Source organism: Salvelinus alpinus, chromosome 23 (genome assembly GCF_045679555.1).
Source record: "Salvelinus alpinus chromosome 23, SLU_Salpinus.1, whole genome shotgun sequence".
Classification (NCBI taxonomy): Eukaryota; Metazoa; Chordata; class Actinopteri; order Salmoniformes; family Salmonidae; genus Salvelinus; species Salvelinus alpinus.
Genome location: NC_092108.1, coordinates 31660204 through 31677157, shown reverse-complemented (window position 1 = coordinate 31677157; position 16954 = coordinate 31660204). Strand labels below are relative to the sequence as shown.

The 16954-nt window shown below is 42.3% G+C and overlaps 1 protein-coding gene across 7 annotated transcripts in view; it reads left to right on the top strand.

Moving 5' to 3' along the window:
- Window positions 1-16954, top strand: part of LOC139550800 (astrotactin-1-like) — a 261506-nt gene that overhangs the window by 39987 nt on the left and 204565 nt on the right. For all 7 annotated transcript variants that reach the window (XM_071361962.1, XM_071361963.1, XM_071361961.1 and 4 more), the window contains exon 2: window positions 336-523. In XM_071361962.1, coding sequence (XP_071218063.1) covers window positions 336-523 — 188 coding nt within the window. The remainder of the gene's footprint in view (window positions 1-335; window positions 524-16954) is intronic.

Here is a 16954-nt window from a genome sequence, read left to right as displayed (position 1 = left end):
TCAGGTCCAAACAGTAACTTGCGGAGCACTTCTACAATAGGCAAATATGTATGGAAGGTTTTGTTCATTTCAAAAGGGGTGCTATCAAATGGATTTACCCTATATGGGTAATAGATACTGTAATAGTTATTACCCTACTGGAAAATAATGCAATGGATATTTGTAAAGGCACATAAGATTTTCCAAAAGGTTATGCACTAATAATTCATCATAATATGCTTCATAACCCAGGTCCATATCCTCACTCACTCATATGATAAGATTTTAAATGGAAATGTTGAAATTTGAAAAAGTGTCACTCATCCTTTTATCTGTGTATCCTGTATGCCTGGCAGAGATCACAGGAAACTCTGAGGACATTCCTCTGGTGCGATGGCGGCAGCAGTGGATGGAGAACGGCACGCTGCTCTTTCACATCCACCACCAAGATGGCAGCCAGAACCTCCCCGGCCTGTCCGCCACAGACTACCCTGCCAGCGACTCTGCCGAGGAAGAGTTACGCATCCTTCACATCTCTGTCATGGTACGGTACTGTGCTGGTTGAGTGGGGCTCGGGTTGGAATGGAGAGTGTTTTATTGTGCTGTTTGATAAAGATGTTGGACAAGGATGTTACTTTTCAATTATGTGCGCTGCTCTGATAAAGGCATTAGAACTTTGTGCATTTCTTGGTACATGTGGACATGTTACAATGGAAGGTTTGTACTGAGCAGCTACATTGATGGATGACAGATTTTTAATGCAAAGTACATCTGGACATTTTAACAAATGATTAGTCAGCATGAGAACAATTATTCTAGTAGGTACTAGGTACATTGTAGAGGCACTTACTGAATGTCAAATGATATGCTGACCTTGAGTCTCCTCTGCATGTTTTGCATGTTAGTACCCAATGAAAAGGTAGACTGAAACATTTTCATATTCTTTCAGTTTATTTATCTATGCAACGATTATCCGCCGGTAAACTTATTTCCCATCTCATATTTTCTTCCATATCTAAATTTAACATCCTTCTGGCTGTTGTTTCCTTGTTTTATTCCCCTTGCTATCTCCTTATCCTAAAAGCTGCTCGACAATACAGTCACAAATCTCTTATGGAGGTGTGAAAGGATTAGCATGCAGATAGGACAGACTTAGCAACAGATGGCTGCTGCGGTGTGCTCCCGCTCCGGCCTCGCTCGCTGCAGCTTGTCGCTCAGTTGGAGGGCCGCCTCATAAATCCAGCATTGCATCACTTCGTCAGCTCCTTGAGGATACGTGCTGCCCCCGAGACACAGCCCCACCACTCTCTCTCCCACTAACCGCCACTCTCTCCCCACCCCACACATGTCACTGAGCCATTTCCATTGTTCCGCCATACGCCACAGCCACCAGCATGGCTCGATGGCAGATGATTCAAGCCAGGATTCTACACAGCAGCTTGACCTGTCATGCACAGTTCATTGCCAGACCACCAGGCCCACCATGGAACAGTTTAAAGCTCTTGGATGAATGCAGTCCAACCTGAGGCTTGAAAAGAGGCCAGCTATAACTGGGGCTTAATCTCATGGAGATGCAGGCTCACTGAACTGCACTAAACTCAGTTTTGTCACCAGAAGGGGATAGGGATTTCCCTCACCTAGTGGCCATTCAAACTGCCATGATAAGAACTGGTGTGCTTCTTCCTCCACAAGGTGACCACAGTCTCCTTTGCTGCTCTGCTTCAACATCCATAATGGATGAATTACCTTGTGTTCCATGTTCAGCCGCAGGTGAGCTCCTGCAAGTGGAAACACATGTCCTCAGTTCTCTTTTGGCCCAGAGGCAGAGGGAACAACAAGCACCCCCTAACACCTACTACTCTGCACCATCCACCACACGTGGAGCCACCCTTTTATAGAGTCACTCCTTCTGCAGGAAGACCTCTACTATGCCCGTTAAATGCAAAGGGAGTGTAGTCACAGCATTGGAAAACCTTTGTATGTTTACAAATGCTCCAGAACATTGGTAAAACAGCAAAGGGCATCACACGGCAACTTTCATTTCCCTTAATATTGTGATCTTATTTATGGTATAGATCCCTCAAACTCAACTCTGGAACTCGAAGCCACTTCCACTGCATTTTTTCATTATTCCCCTCTAATCAGGGACTGATTTAGACCTGGGACACCAGGTGTGTGCAATTCATTATCAAGTAGAACAGAAAACCAGCAGGCTCCGGACCTCATAGGTTAAGAGTTGAGTACCTCTGGTATAGATGGAGAGAGGAATATCGTTATGCCTACGCTACTGCATGAAAGAAGACATCCCAAATATATATTTTTGAGAAGCTGTGGTATACAAAAAAATTATTGAATATTATATGAGGAGATTTTGTGTGGTAGGAAATAAGCTCTCAGGGACTCTTATGGCTCATGTGCTGTATCGGTCACTGTTTACATTGGATTAAGGTCTCAGACAAGTCCCCAATGTTCTCTGACAGGTTGCCAGTGTTCTTCCTAAAATAATAAATAGTGTAAGGGCTCTATTCAATCCGTATTGCGGAGGTTCAGCTTTACAGCTTGTTAGCGGAGACCGCATTCACGGTAAATGCAGCTCAATCGTAAATGACCTTAACATTTTGATCTACGCAATCTGTTACGCATCAGCAATACAGATTGAATAGAACCCTAAGTCTTGTATGTTTTGCTTCTCCTCCTATATATACATTTGAAGTTCACATATTTTGCTGGTATAGTGTTTAGTAAACATCCCAGTGCTCCTTCTTGCTGGTTTACAGCCAGGGTTACTAATTCCCGTCTCAGATGGGAATTAAGAGGATCGAGTTTCCTGGGAACTGACAGTATGGCTTTAAGACATTTGATGCAGATGGGAGCAGAAGCAACACAGGAGGAATTTATTTTCTTATGGCCAACCTATAGTAAAACAAGAAACACATTTTGAAGAGGAGGCAGATACAATATTTTTTTAAATGTTAAATAACACTAAAATGTGCATGAAAATACTATAACCCTCACAATAGCCTACATTTAGCGTAGCTTAATTGATCTTGAAAATATATATTTTTACAATGTCTCCGATGTATTGTAGTAACTGAGTGTACAAAACATTAAGAACACCTTCCTTTTGCCCTCAGAACAGCCTCAATTCGTTGCGGCATGGACTCTACAAGGTGTCGAAAGCGTCCCACAGTTGTGTCAAGTTGGCTGGCTATCCTTTGGGTGGTGAACCATTCTTAAAACACATCGGAAACTGTTGAGCATGAAATATAAACAGCAGCACTGCAGTTCTTGACACAAACTGGTGCGCCTGGCACGTACTACCATGCGCCGTTCAAAGGCACTTAAATCTTTTGTCTTGCACATTCACCCTCTGAATGGCACACAATCCATGTCTCAATTGTCTCAAGGCTGAAAAATTCTTATTTAGCCTGTCTCCTCCCCTTCATCTACACTGATTGAAGTGAATTTAACAAGTGACATCAATAAGGGATCATAGCTTTCACCTGGATTCACCTGGTCAGTCTGTCATGGAAAGAGCAGGTGTTCTTAATATTTTGTACACTTAGTGTATAGTAAACAGTCCATATATAACTCATATTTGCTGTTTGATATAATATAACAGTTTGATATCTCTATTTGTGTACTAGGTGATCAGAAGGAATAACTCAAACAACGAAGATTTCATACTTTCAATTAAAAAATATCACATAAGAAATTCAGAAATAATTGTCCCGGCCGGGCCCCGGACTCAAGACGTTCTTTACAACATTACCAACAGTTTTCCTTTGGGCAACCCCTCAGACCTTTGCACTTCTGGTTTAAGTGCCCGATAATACCTTGATTTATGGCTGCTCACACCCTTTAACGGAATGACTATTTCCTCTTGCACCTCAAATGTCATCTAGATCAGTTAAGGTCCATCGGGCAAGCAGAATTGCAGTGACCCATTCATTAATGCAAGTACAAGCCCCTGAACTTGAAGATTGTCTCGCTACGTAAACAATATTAATGATAGAAGATCCTTAAAGTTAAGTTTGTAATGTTATACAATTTAAGGGGCCCACACATATCCACCCGGAAGGAATGATGGAAGGAAGAGGAGATTCAGTTAGAGTAATCTAAACCCACATTTTGAATGAAGTATTATGTTTATAGTTTCGAAGGCTAAAGTATTTTTTGTGTGTATCTCTTCCAGCTGGGAACCGATGGCACAGTATTGAGTCTGTCAATCAAACAAATTCTCACATAATTATACAGCAAATTAAACTATACTACAAGCTAGCTAGTCAATGTTTCGAAAAAGCTAAGACAGTCCTGCCGAGAATCCCAAAACTCTTAAGCTAGTAATGCTTTTATATTCTCTCAGTTGTTTTAAGCAAATTGAGACTTCTACTATTGATAATTAAACATATATTTAGAATAGATTACACATTTATTTCATTTTCATGAGATTACATTTTCACATTCTGAATCTCTCAAGAGTTTGAGTAAAACGTTTTTTTTTTACAGGGACAGTGCACATTAATCAACATTTCAGTAAAAGCGCCGGTTTTACCCAGCCAGCTAATTTTCAACCTCAGTCCCTGGGCAGGTTATTAAAAACTATTACAATAACAATGCAGACAAAAAAGCAGAGCATCATTGGACAAGCAACACGTAGCACGCAGACAGAGCAATTACACAAAAAGCAACAAAACAAAATACATAAAAGTAACAAAGTCTTTCCACACCTCACAACTACAGACAACAGACAACATGGAGAGCTGTAATATGCAGCTAGGGATTATGTTCACAAGTCTGATTGGGCTTAAGTCATATCTTTATGTTTTTTGTGAAGGTGCGATATGTGGTGCAGTTGTGTGTGTCTGGTGGCAGTGTGTTCCAGACATGGGAAGCTCTCACAGAGAAAGCAGATTGACAAAAGGTGATTTTCCTTAAGCGAACTATACAGTCACCTCTCATGGCAGACCTTGTGGATCTGCTGCCATGGGTTTGGGCTTTCTGTTTTAAAAAAAGTACTAGGTGGAGGGGGAGCCAGGCCATTTAGGATCTTGAGTACAAGACAGTGTATTGCACAAGATATTCCCAACTCAGAAGCTCATGCTTTATGAGGATGTAATAGTGATGATGGCTATTGGGCTTTCTATCAAGCACTTTGAGAGCCTGTTTGTAGACTGACTGAATGGCTTTTAATTCTGTACAGCAAGCTTGGGCTCAACTCAGCAGTATGAACCGTCGCTGGAAGCTCTGGACTGTGAACCGTCGCTGGAACCTCTCTTGGGTATGTGGGACGTTAGCGTCCCACCTCTTCAACAGCCAGTGAAACTGCTGGGCGCCAAATTCAAATACAGAAATACTCACTATAAAAATTCAGAAAACAAAACATATTTTACATAGGTTTAAAGATGAACGTCTTGTGAATCCAACCACGGTGTCAGATTTAAAAAATGCTTTACGGCGAAAGCATACCTTACGATTATTTGAGAACATAGCCCAGCAGACAATTCATTACAAACAGTAACCAGCCAAGTAGAACAGAGTCAGAGTGTCACGTTCCTGACCTGTTTTCCTTTGTTTTTGTATGTGTTTAGTTGGTCAGGGCGTGAGTTGGGGTGGGCATTCTATGTTATGTGTTTCTATGTTGGGTTAAATGTGTTGCCTGATATGGTTCTCAATTAGAGGCAGGTGTTTGACGTTTCCTCTGATTGAGAACCATATTAAGGTAGGCTGTTCTCACTGTTTGTTTGTGGGTGATTGTTGCTGTGTCTGTGTTTGTTACACCACACGGTACTGTCTCGTCTCGTTCATTTCGTTCATTCCTGTTCGTGCGTTCTTCGTTTTATGTAGTTCTCATGTTCAGGTCTGTTTAACGTCGTTTGTTGTTTTGTAATTATCAAGTGTATTTTCGTGTCAGTGTTCGTCTTGTCAATTAAATTCATCATGTATTCATCACCCGCTGCCCCTTGGTCCACTCTCTCACCAAAAGACGACCGTTACACAGAGTCATAAATAGAGATAAAATGAATCCCTTACCTTTGATGATCTTCATATGGTTGCACTTAGTAGACATTCATTTACTCAATAAATGTTTCTTTTGTTCGATAAAGTTTCTTTATATACAAAAACCTCCGCATTGTTCGCGCGTTTTCTTCAGTAATCCACAGGCTCAAACGCAGCCAAAAAAGGAAGACAAAAAAATCCAAATTGTATCCGTAAAGTTCATAGAAACATGTCAAACGATGTTTATATTCAAATCCTCAGGTTGTTTTTAGCCTAAATAATCGATAATATTTCAACCGGACAATAACGTCGTCAATTTAAAAGGTAAACAAGAATTGCTCTCTCTCTGTCGAGCGCATGAAAAAGCTCTGCGACACTTTAGCGTCCAGTCATTCCGAATGCTCTTATTCCCTAATTTTTCAGAATACCAGCCTGAAACTATTTCTACAGACATCTAGTGGAAGGCATAGAAACTGCAGTTTGAGTCCTAAGTCAATGGATACTGTAATGGCATTGAATAGAAAACTACAAAACCAAAAATAAAACTACTTCCTGAATGGATTCTTCTCAGGTTTTCGCCTGCCAAATCAGTTCTGTTATACTCACATACACTATTTTAACAGTTTTGGAACTTTAGAGTGTTTTCTATCCAAATCTACCAGTTATATGCATATCATATCTTCTGGGCCCGAGAAGCAGGCAGTTTAAATTGGGCATGCATTTCATCCAAAATTCCGAATGCTGCCCCCTACCCTAGTGAAGTTAAGTGGGGGAGTATCATAGCATTGAAGTACAGTTTTGTTACCTCTGTAGTCAAAAAAATGTTGTATGAATCGGAAATTAGCTAGGTTGAACTTTGTTATTTTAGTTACCTTTTTCACCTGCTTTTTAAAAGAGAGGTTGCAATCAAGTATGATGCCAAGGTACTTAAAATCGGATACAGCCTGGAACTTTTCCCCTGACACATAGGCATCTGTCTCCGTAGCATCAGTTGCCCTCCTTTTTTCACATTGTGATGCAAACATGAGTCACTGAGCCACTTTGTAACCTTGACCATTACAGTAGTGAGTTCTTGTGCAGCTTGTTTGCATGCACATATATCACTGTATCATCTGCATACATTTGAACTTCAGACCCAGTACAGACAGGAAGCAGATCATTCATGTACAGGCTGAACAGGAGGGGCCCCAGTATTGACCCTAGGGGGACGCCCACATCATAGCTGAGAACGTACTGTGTATTCTTTAATGATCATGCCTAGGGCTGTTGCGGTGATATTATTACTGCCACACCGGCGGTCATGAGTCATGAAGGGAGTCAAATTCCACGTGACCGTTTAGTCACGGTAATTAGGCTTCTCCATGCTCTGATGCTGCTGATGGTCATTAGTAGCCTACTAAACTTGCTAACTGCCTGGTACTCAGCACTCTATTATCCTTCTAATCACTCTAGATTTTCAATTACATTTGCATTGATGTCAATCAAACACTTCATGAGAGCCTCTAAGCTCATGTTGTGCAACATTTCTATAGGCTATGCAATTTGCATGAGAAAACAGTGATGGCCTCTATTAAAAAGAGGAGGATCCCATCAGCTTTCTACTAGAAGTATTTCCCAACATTCCTAATATTAAGTACATTGCTAATCTTTACAACAGGAGTATAGCCTACCTGGCTGGCATGAAAATGAACCTCGGGAAAAGCGTCCTCCATTCGCTATTTAAGTACATAGATGATGTCACGGCCGTCGTATGAATATTTGGACCAAGGCGCAGTGTGAGTAGAAGCTCTGGACTGTGAACCGTCGCTGGAGGTTCCGGGCTGTAGACCATCGCTGGAGACAAGCACTGGTGGACGAGTGCGAGGAACCGGCACGGGACGTACCGGGCTGGGGATGCGCACTGGAGGCCTGGTGCGTGGAGCCAGCACAGGTTGCACCGGGCTGGTGACACACTCTTCAGGGAAAATGCGGGGAGCCGGCACAGGACGTACCCGGCTGGGAAGGCACAGGTTGCACCGGACTGATGACACGCTCTTCAGGGCGAGTGCGGGGAGCCGACACAGGACGTACCGGGCTGGGGAGGCGCACTGGAGGCCTGGTGTGTGGAGCCGGCTCAGGTTATACCGGACTGATGACATGCTCTTCAGGGCGAGTGCGGGGAGCCGGCACAGGACGTACCAGGATCTAGCATACTCCTAGCCAACATCTCTCTCCGATATCCCTCCTCAAACTGCTCCATCGACTCCCAGACGGTCTCTGGCTCTCTCCTCGGCCGACTGCCCCTTGTGCCCCCTCCCAACTTGGGGTTGCCCTTGGGCTGTTTGTGGCCGCGGACCCCGGCGTCGTCTCTGTCCTCCTTTACTCCTCGTCGACTCCCGCCAAGGAAGGGTCTCGCATCCACCTAGTATCTCTTCCCATGTCCAACTCTCCTTCACCTCCTGGGCACGCTGCTTGGTCCTGCTTTGGTGGGATATTCTGTCACGACCGTCGTATGAATAATTGGACCAAGGCGCAGTGTGAGTAGAGTTCCACATTTTAATGATAGTGAGACTTCCAAAACAACAACGACATAACAATCGGGAAATACGTAGCGCACATAGGCACTCACACAAAACAATATCCCACATAGCAGGTGGGAAAAAGGACACACTAAGTATGATCCCCAATTAGAGGTAACGATTATCAGCTGCCTCCAATTGGGAACCATACACACCAACATAGAAATATAATACCTAGAAACTCCCCTAGTCATGACCTGACCTAAAACACCATGGAGAACCCCGAGGGCTTGTCGTGACAGATGACATTTACTCTTCCCCCTGACCCTGTTTCGTGACAGGTGCATGATAATGGTCCATTCTAACTCAAAACAAATGTCACACATATATTATTTAGTATATGTAAAGACAAGATTAAATCAAGAATAGTCTGATGGGTGACAATATTAGCCTATCACTTGTATATTATAATTTGTGAATTTTTTATTCATTTTTTATTTAACCTTTTATTTAACTAGGCAAGTCAGTAAGAACAAATTCTTATTTACAATGACGGCCTACCCCAGCCTAACCCTCCCCTAACCCGGACGACGCTGGGCCAATTGTGCGCCGCACTATGGGACTCCCAATCACGACTGGTTGTGATACAGCTCGGGATCGTGACGCCTATAGCACTAAGATGATGCAGTGCCTTAGTCTGCTGCGCCACTCGGGAGCCTAGCATGCCCAGCAAGAAACAATGCCGTTTTTGCTACTTTTTCTATTCATAGTCACACACCTCATGTAGCCTAGCCCTTAGGGCTATTTGTTTTGATAAGGTTTGTATCACAACTAAAGTGGCCAAATAACTTCGTAAATTTAGCACATTAATCCACTTTACAAGGGGTGTAGAGCCTAACTGGCATACATAAGCAGCACACAAGTTTAAAGTTTAGGAAGATAATTTTCACCATGAAAATGCTCCTTTATAATAAAATCACTACATGCATAATCACATTTGCGGTCACTTTTGATAATGGTGTTGTCCCGCTAATGGAATATTTGGCATATAGCCTACTGATGTGTGCGCATTGCTGCGCTTATAATGTGAATAAATAGCCTAATAGTCGACCAACATTTTAAGCTAAACGTTCTGATCTGTCGTGTCAGCCACATTGCGTAAAAATTATGCTAGTGGTTGTATTAATTGGGATCTATCGCATCCCACAACTGTCCCGGACTAAGTTTGGAAGATGTATTTATTGTACAGATTAGAATAGGTCTACTTTTATACTATGGGGGATAGTAGATTGACATAGGCTAGTGCTTTTGCTGTTTGTTGGCTGACAAAAAGTAAATGTGGACAGTTCTTCCAATATCTTCAATATGCACCTCGGAATTGGATAAGGACGCACGCAGTTGCATCCCTGATGTTTCTGTCTTCACTTGTAGCCTGTGAGAAAGACCCGATCTTGTGATGGAGAGCAATGTGAGTGAGAGATGCTTTGGAGCATGCAGCACTCAGATGGAAGGGCACAGCGCAGCCCTCCTCGCCAAGGACACAACGGCCACTGGCCACAAAAGGCATGTATTTTAGGGTGCTTTAAGGCCACACAAAGGGGATGCCGCTGAGAAATTCAAGGAATTAGCAAGTGCTTGTCAAATTCTCAATGGGAGACTGATAAAGTCTGTACAGCCTGCAAAAAAATTAAGCAGAGCTCATGCTTTCAAAGCAACTTTTTTCAAATCATCATTGGAGTCGCATCATGCAGCCTTACAATGTATTAACCTTTTCTCAATATAGGGGGTGCTGTTTCAACGTTAGCATTTATCGTCTCCAAATTAAACTGCCTCATACTCAATTCTTGCTCGTACAATATGCATATTATTATTACTATTGGATAGAAAACAATCTCTAGTTTCTAAAACCGTTTGAATTATGTCTGTGGGTGAACCAGAACTCTTTCTACAGCGAAACTCATGACAGGACATGCGAAGCTCTGAAAAATAGTCTCTGATCTCGGATCAGTTGAAAACTCTGTGTGTGCCCTATGGCTTGACATGAACTGCACCCGCCTTCCCCTGGATGTCAGTAACCAATGAGAAGTGGAATGGTGTCTCTACGTGTTTGTCAGAGTTTATAAAAGGGAGTGGAGTGAGATGACCCTTCCTTTTGACGCTCGCCAGGACGCAAGGGAGGACATCAGAATCGCATGCTCAAAAGCTCTCGTTATTGATCAAAGATCTATCCGTCTGTGATTTAGTTCGATATAGGTGTTAGAAACATCATAACGAAGTTATTTGAAACCGATTTATATCAGTTCATGCGAGTATATTGCTATTTTTCTGAATTTCCTTAGTATTGCGTTTGACGATTTGGGCATGTGTGTGCCGTGAAGCTATCGTTAGCTGCTAGTTCTGAAGTTGTGGAGGTCGTTTTACAACAAAGCAACGATACTTTTGGACAAAGGACACATTGCCCAAGATACTGATGGAAGCTCGTCCAAAAGTAAGAGTTATTTATGATTTTATTCCGTAATTATGTGGAAAAATTTAAACGCAGTTGTCGGCCATTTTTTGCGGCACTAGTCTGGCTGTAACTCACAATGTATGTCTTGTAACGTTAATTTTAAAAATCTAAATCAGCGGTTGCATTAATAACCAATGCATCTTTCATTAGCTGTCCAACCTGTATTTTTTTAGTCAATCTAATCGATAAATAATCGTAATCATAGGTGCCTTTCCAAGATGGCGCCGGCCCGAATGCATGCCATGTTTTGACAGATTACATTGCATAACCAAGATTTTTGATGCTAAATATGCACATTTTCGAACAAACTCTATATGCATTGTGTAATATGATGTTACAGGACTGTCATCTGAAGAATTCTGAGAAGGTTAGTGAAAAAATTAATATATTTTGGTGGCGATAACGTTATCGACCCTTTTGGCTTGATTCAATGCTGGGTGATGTTAGCTCATGTGGTATGCTAATATAACGATATATTGTGTTTTCGCTGTAAAACACTTAGAAAATCTGAAACATTGTCTGGATTCACAAGATCTGTGTCTTTCGATTGCTATATGCTGTGTATTTTTCAGAAATGTTTTAGGATGAGTATTTTGGTAATTGATGTCGGTCTCTGTAATTATTCCGGCTGCTTCCAACACTATTTCAGATTGCAGCTGCAATGTAGAAATGTGATTTATACCTGAAATATGCACATTTTTCAAAAAAAAACTGTCCTATACCATGAATATGTTATCAGACTGTCATCTTATGAAGTTGTTTCTTGGTTAGTGGCTATATATATCTTTATTTAGTCGAATTAGTGATAGCTACTGATGCAGGAAAAAAATGGTGGAGAAAAAAAGTGGTGTCTTTTGCTATCGTGGTTAGCTAATAGATTTACATATTGTGTCTTCCCTGTAAAACACTTAGAAAATCTGAAACATTGTCTGGATTCACAAGATCTGTGTCTTTCGATTGCTGTATGCTGTGTATTTTTCAGAAATGTTTTAGGATGAGTATTTTGGTAATTGACGTCGGTCTCTGTAATTATTCCGGCTGCTTCCAACGCTATTTCAGATTGCAGCTGCAATGTAGAAATGTGATTTATACCTGAAAAATGCATTTTTTTCTAAAAAAACTTATCCTATACCATAAATATGTTATCAGACTGTCATCTTATGAAGTTGTTTCTTGGTTAGTGGCTATATATATCTTTATTTAGTTGAAATTGTGATAGCTGCCCATGCAGGAAAAAAATGGTGGAGAAAAAAAAGTTGTGTCTTTTGCTATCGTGGTTAGCTAATAGATTTACATATTGTGTCTTCCCTGTAAAACATTTTAAAAATCAGAAATGATGGCTGGATTCACAAGATCTGTATCTTTCATCTGGTGTCTTGGACTTGTGATTTAATGATATTTAGATGCTTGTATTTACTTGTGACGCTATGCTAGGCTATGCTAGTCAGCTTTTTTACTGTGGGGGGTGCTCCCGGATCCGGGATGAGTACCAACTAAAAGTTAATAATCAAACATATAGCCCAACGTTTGTAGAACAACTGAAGTTATATTAATAACTGAAAATTAAGCATATAGGAGTACCTATTTCTTTGTTAACCTCTCTTGGGTATGGGGCAGTATTTTCACGTCCGGATGAAAAGTGTGCCCAAAGTAAACTGCCTGTTACTTAGGCCCAGAAGCTAGGATATGCATATAATATTGGATAGAAAACACTCTAACGTTTCTAAAACTGTTAAAATGATATCTGTGAGTATAACAGAACTGATTTGGCAGGCGAAACCCCAAGGACAAACCATCCCAAAAAATAAATAATTCAGCCTTCCACTGTTTCCAATGGCTTTCATGTTTATTATGAGGCGAAGTCCTCCCCGATTGCAGTTCCTAGGGCTTCCATTACATGTCAACAGTCTTTAGATAGAGTTTTAGGCTGGTTTTTGGAAAAGTGGCTTCCATTTTGGCTGTAGTGTTTCCGTGTTTCCATGCGTGTGGGTGAAAGTGCGTTCTTTGTTATTTATCTCTGGTAATGAACATACTATTCTCCGTCTTAACTTTTATCGTTTATTTACGTATTAGGGTCCCTGAGGTTTGATTATAAACGTTGTTTGACTTGTTTGGATAAGTTTATTTGTGACGTTTGGGATTCATTTTGTATGCATTTTGAAGGAGGGAAACCGGTGGATTATTGAATGAAGTTTTAATGGATATAAAGAAGGACTTTATCGAACAAAAGGACAATTTGTGATGTAACTGGGACCTTTTAGAGTGCCAACAGAAGAAGATCTTCTAAGGTAAGGCATTTATTATATCGCTATTTCTGATTTTCGTGTCGCACCTGCCTGATTGAAAAATGTTTTTCATGTTTTTGTATGCGGGGCGCTGTCCTCAGATAATCGCATGGTGTGCTTTCGCCGTAAAGCCTTTTTGAAAGCTGACACAGCGGCTGGATTAACAAGAAGTTAAGCTTTATTTTGATGTATAATACTTGTATTTTCATGAATGTTAAATATTTATATTTCTGTAATTTGAAATTCGCGCTCTGCAATTTCACCGGATGTTGGCCAGGTGGGAAGCTACCGTCCCACCGGCCCATAATTAACCTCTCAACACAGGAAAGCTGCATGTGCGCACTCCCTCAAATCGTTTGGAGAAAATATAATTTACATTTTATTCAGCTTTGTTCAATTGTATTCTTCATACTTAAAAGTAATATTAAATAATGCCACTGAATTCTAAGCAAAACTTGTCTGTTAAATTAACTAGTGTAGCCCACAGCCATTTCACATAGCCAGATCAGGACCTAACATAAGGACAACTCAGAGTATTCAATTCTGTTATTCTGAAATAGACTACAATTTTCTTTAAACCTGTCTAAAATAAATAATGAATTTATTGTGGAGGTGTAGGCTATATTACATGGATTTATTCAACTTTTTTAAATGTAGATGTTCCAAAGGTCTGCATCAGTGGCTTGTAGGAAGCCAGGAATGGAAGCCAGGAGATGCTAAATGTGTTTATGTTAATTAACGGTCAATTACCGTGAGACCGACAGTTCTTTGCTTGACAATCACCGGCTGTCTAAATTTTGTGACCTCCACAGCCCTGATCATGACTTGCAATACAGCAGGAGACTTGAATGTGTCCTTAATAAGAAAAGTGTCAGCCTTCATGCAATATTAGCCTTTATGAAATATTGTAAATTAAATTACATGATTTAAGTTCATGTCATTAATACCCTATTCCAATGAAACCCCATTGTGTGTTTAATGGAGGTTTAACTTTCACATTTGTTCACTGTCAAAATCTGAACTGGATCATAAACCTTTAGAAAATACTGCTCCTAATAGTCACATTTGATTTAATTGTTGTCATTAAATAGATTTTTTAAGCATTAATGCCAGAATTTAAGCCACGTCACTGGAGTATCTGACATACAGTGCATTCGGAAAGTATTCAGACCCTTGACTTTTTCCACATCTTGTTACATTACAACCTTATTCTAAAATTAATTAAATCGATTTTTTGCTCATCAATCTACACACAATACCCCATAATGACAAAGCAAAAACAGTTTTTTAGAAATGTTTGCAGTACATTTACAAGTATTCAGACCCTTTACTCAGTACTTTGTTGAAGCACCTTTGGTAGCAAGTACAGACTTGATTCTTCTTGGGTATGATGCTACAAGCTTGGCACACCTGTTTTTGTGAGTTTCTCCCATTCTTCTCTACAGATCCTCTCAAGCTCTGTCAGGTTGGGGAGGGTCGCTGCACAGCTATTTTCAGGTCTCTCCAGCTCTTGCTGGGCCACTCAAGGACATTCAGATACTGGTCCCAAAGCCACTCCTGCATTGTCTTGGCTGTGTGCTTAGGGTCATTGTCCCCATGGAAGGTGAACCTTCACCTCAGTCTGAGGTCCTGAGAGCTCTGGAGCAGGTTTTCATCAAGGATCTCTCTGTACCTTTCTCCATCTTTACCTCGATCCTGATTAATCTCCCAGGCCCTGCCGCTGAAAAACATTCCCACTTCATGATGCTGCCACCAACATGCTTCATCGTAGGGTTGGTATTGGCCAGGTGATGAACCAGGTGATGAGCGGTGCCTGGTTTCCTCCAGACGTGACGTTTGGCATTCAGGACAAAGAGTTCAATCATGGTTTCACCAGACCAGAGGATCTTGTTTCTTATGGTCTGAGAGTCCTTTAGGTGCCTTTTGGCAAACTCGAAGAAGCGGGCTGTCATGTGCCTTTTACTGAGGAGTGGCTTCCGTCTGGCCACTCTATTATAAAGGCCTGATTGTTGGAGTGCTGTAGAGATGGTTGTCCTGGAACTCTGTCAGAGTGACCATTGGGTTATTGGTCACCTCCCTGAGCAAGGCCCTTCTCTCCCGATAGCTCAGCTTGGCTGGGTGGCTAGCTCTAAGAAGAGTCTTGGTGGTTCCAAACGTCTTCCATTTAAGAATGATTGAGGCCACTGTGTTCTTGGGGACCTTCAATGGTGCATACATTTTTTGGTACCCTTCTCCAGATCTGTGACTCGACACAATCCTGTCTCAGAGCTCTACCGACATCTTTCGACCTCATGGTCGATCCATTTTAGAACATGTCTGTAACGTAACAAAATGTGCGTCTGATGTTGACTTCAAGCCTCTGCCTCCGATGCCTGAGCCTCGCTGTTGAAAAAACGTAAAAGAGCCAATTGATCCCAACTGCCATGGTGAGACAGGAGTCTGGGAGGGATGGCACGGTTTGGGTAGAAAAGATTGACTAGTTTATGTCACATGCAGATGTTGCAGCACATCCGATATTTTATTATCGCTCATGCACACAGAAAAGGACATGTCTATGGATAAACTCAAAGCATTCATTGCACTCTTGTTCTGCATGTCCGCGTGGCATACGGCAGAAATAGCATGGATGTGGAGTCATTTTCATCTGATAGGTATGGGGTGGACTTTTTCAGAGAGACCATGCCACACAACCACTTCAGAGAGATTATGCTACACCTGCGGCAGGTGCACATGAAACAAGGCCCATGAAAACTGTGTGCAGTGCAACCGATTTGTTTGTTGAGCTTGCTCACACAAGGCCCCGAAGCTGTGTGCTGACTGTGGACCCAAAGCTTAAAGAGAAGACCAGATTGATTCATGCATAAAGGCACGCTGTTACGTGCCTCCTAGAAGGAGGGAGGTGCAGGAATCAGGAGCAGGAGAGCAAGGAAGTCCCAGTGGCAGAATCGTTTATTCAGAAGACCCAACTCAACAACAGCATGGGGGGGGAAACGCCCAAACGAGGTCGCCACACACAGGGAAATAAACGCTACACATGGAGGAGAAACCTCTTCTCCTAAACACATTCCAAACGGTACAACTGCCGTGAGAAAGAAAACCCTATGGTGCAGACACGCACCCCTAACAAAGTAACCACAGCAAACAATCCCGCACAAAGACTAGCAGGCAGCGGAGGTTAATAAACCCACCGAAATCAACTAATAGGACACAGGTGTAAACAAAACAGACAGACACAAACGAAAAGGAAAAATGGATCGGTGGCAGCTAGTAGGCCGGTGACGACGACCGCCGAGCAACGCCCGAACAGGGAGAGGAGCCACGTCATGTCGTGACAGTACCCCCCCCCCCCCCCCCCGACGCGCAACTCCTGCAGTGCGCCGACGCCGGCCTCGAGGACGACCCGGAGGACGAGGCGCAGGGCGATCCGGATGGAGGCGGTGAAACTCACTCAGCAGAGGTGGGTCCAAGATGTCCTCCACCGGCACCCAGCATCTCTCCTCCGGACCGTACCCCTCTCAATCCACAAGGTACTGCAGGCCCCTCACCCGACGCCTGGAATACAGTATGGCTCTCACTGCATACGCCGGGGCCCCCGTGATGTCCAGGGGGGGGCGGAGGCACCTCAGCTTCTTGAAGCTGACGCGCGACGCGTACTGGATCCATACTGGATTCGAGGCACCGGG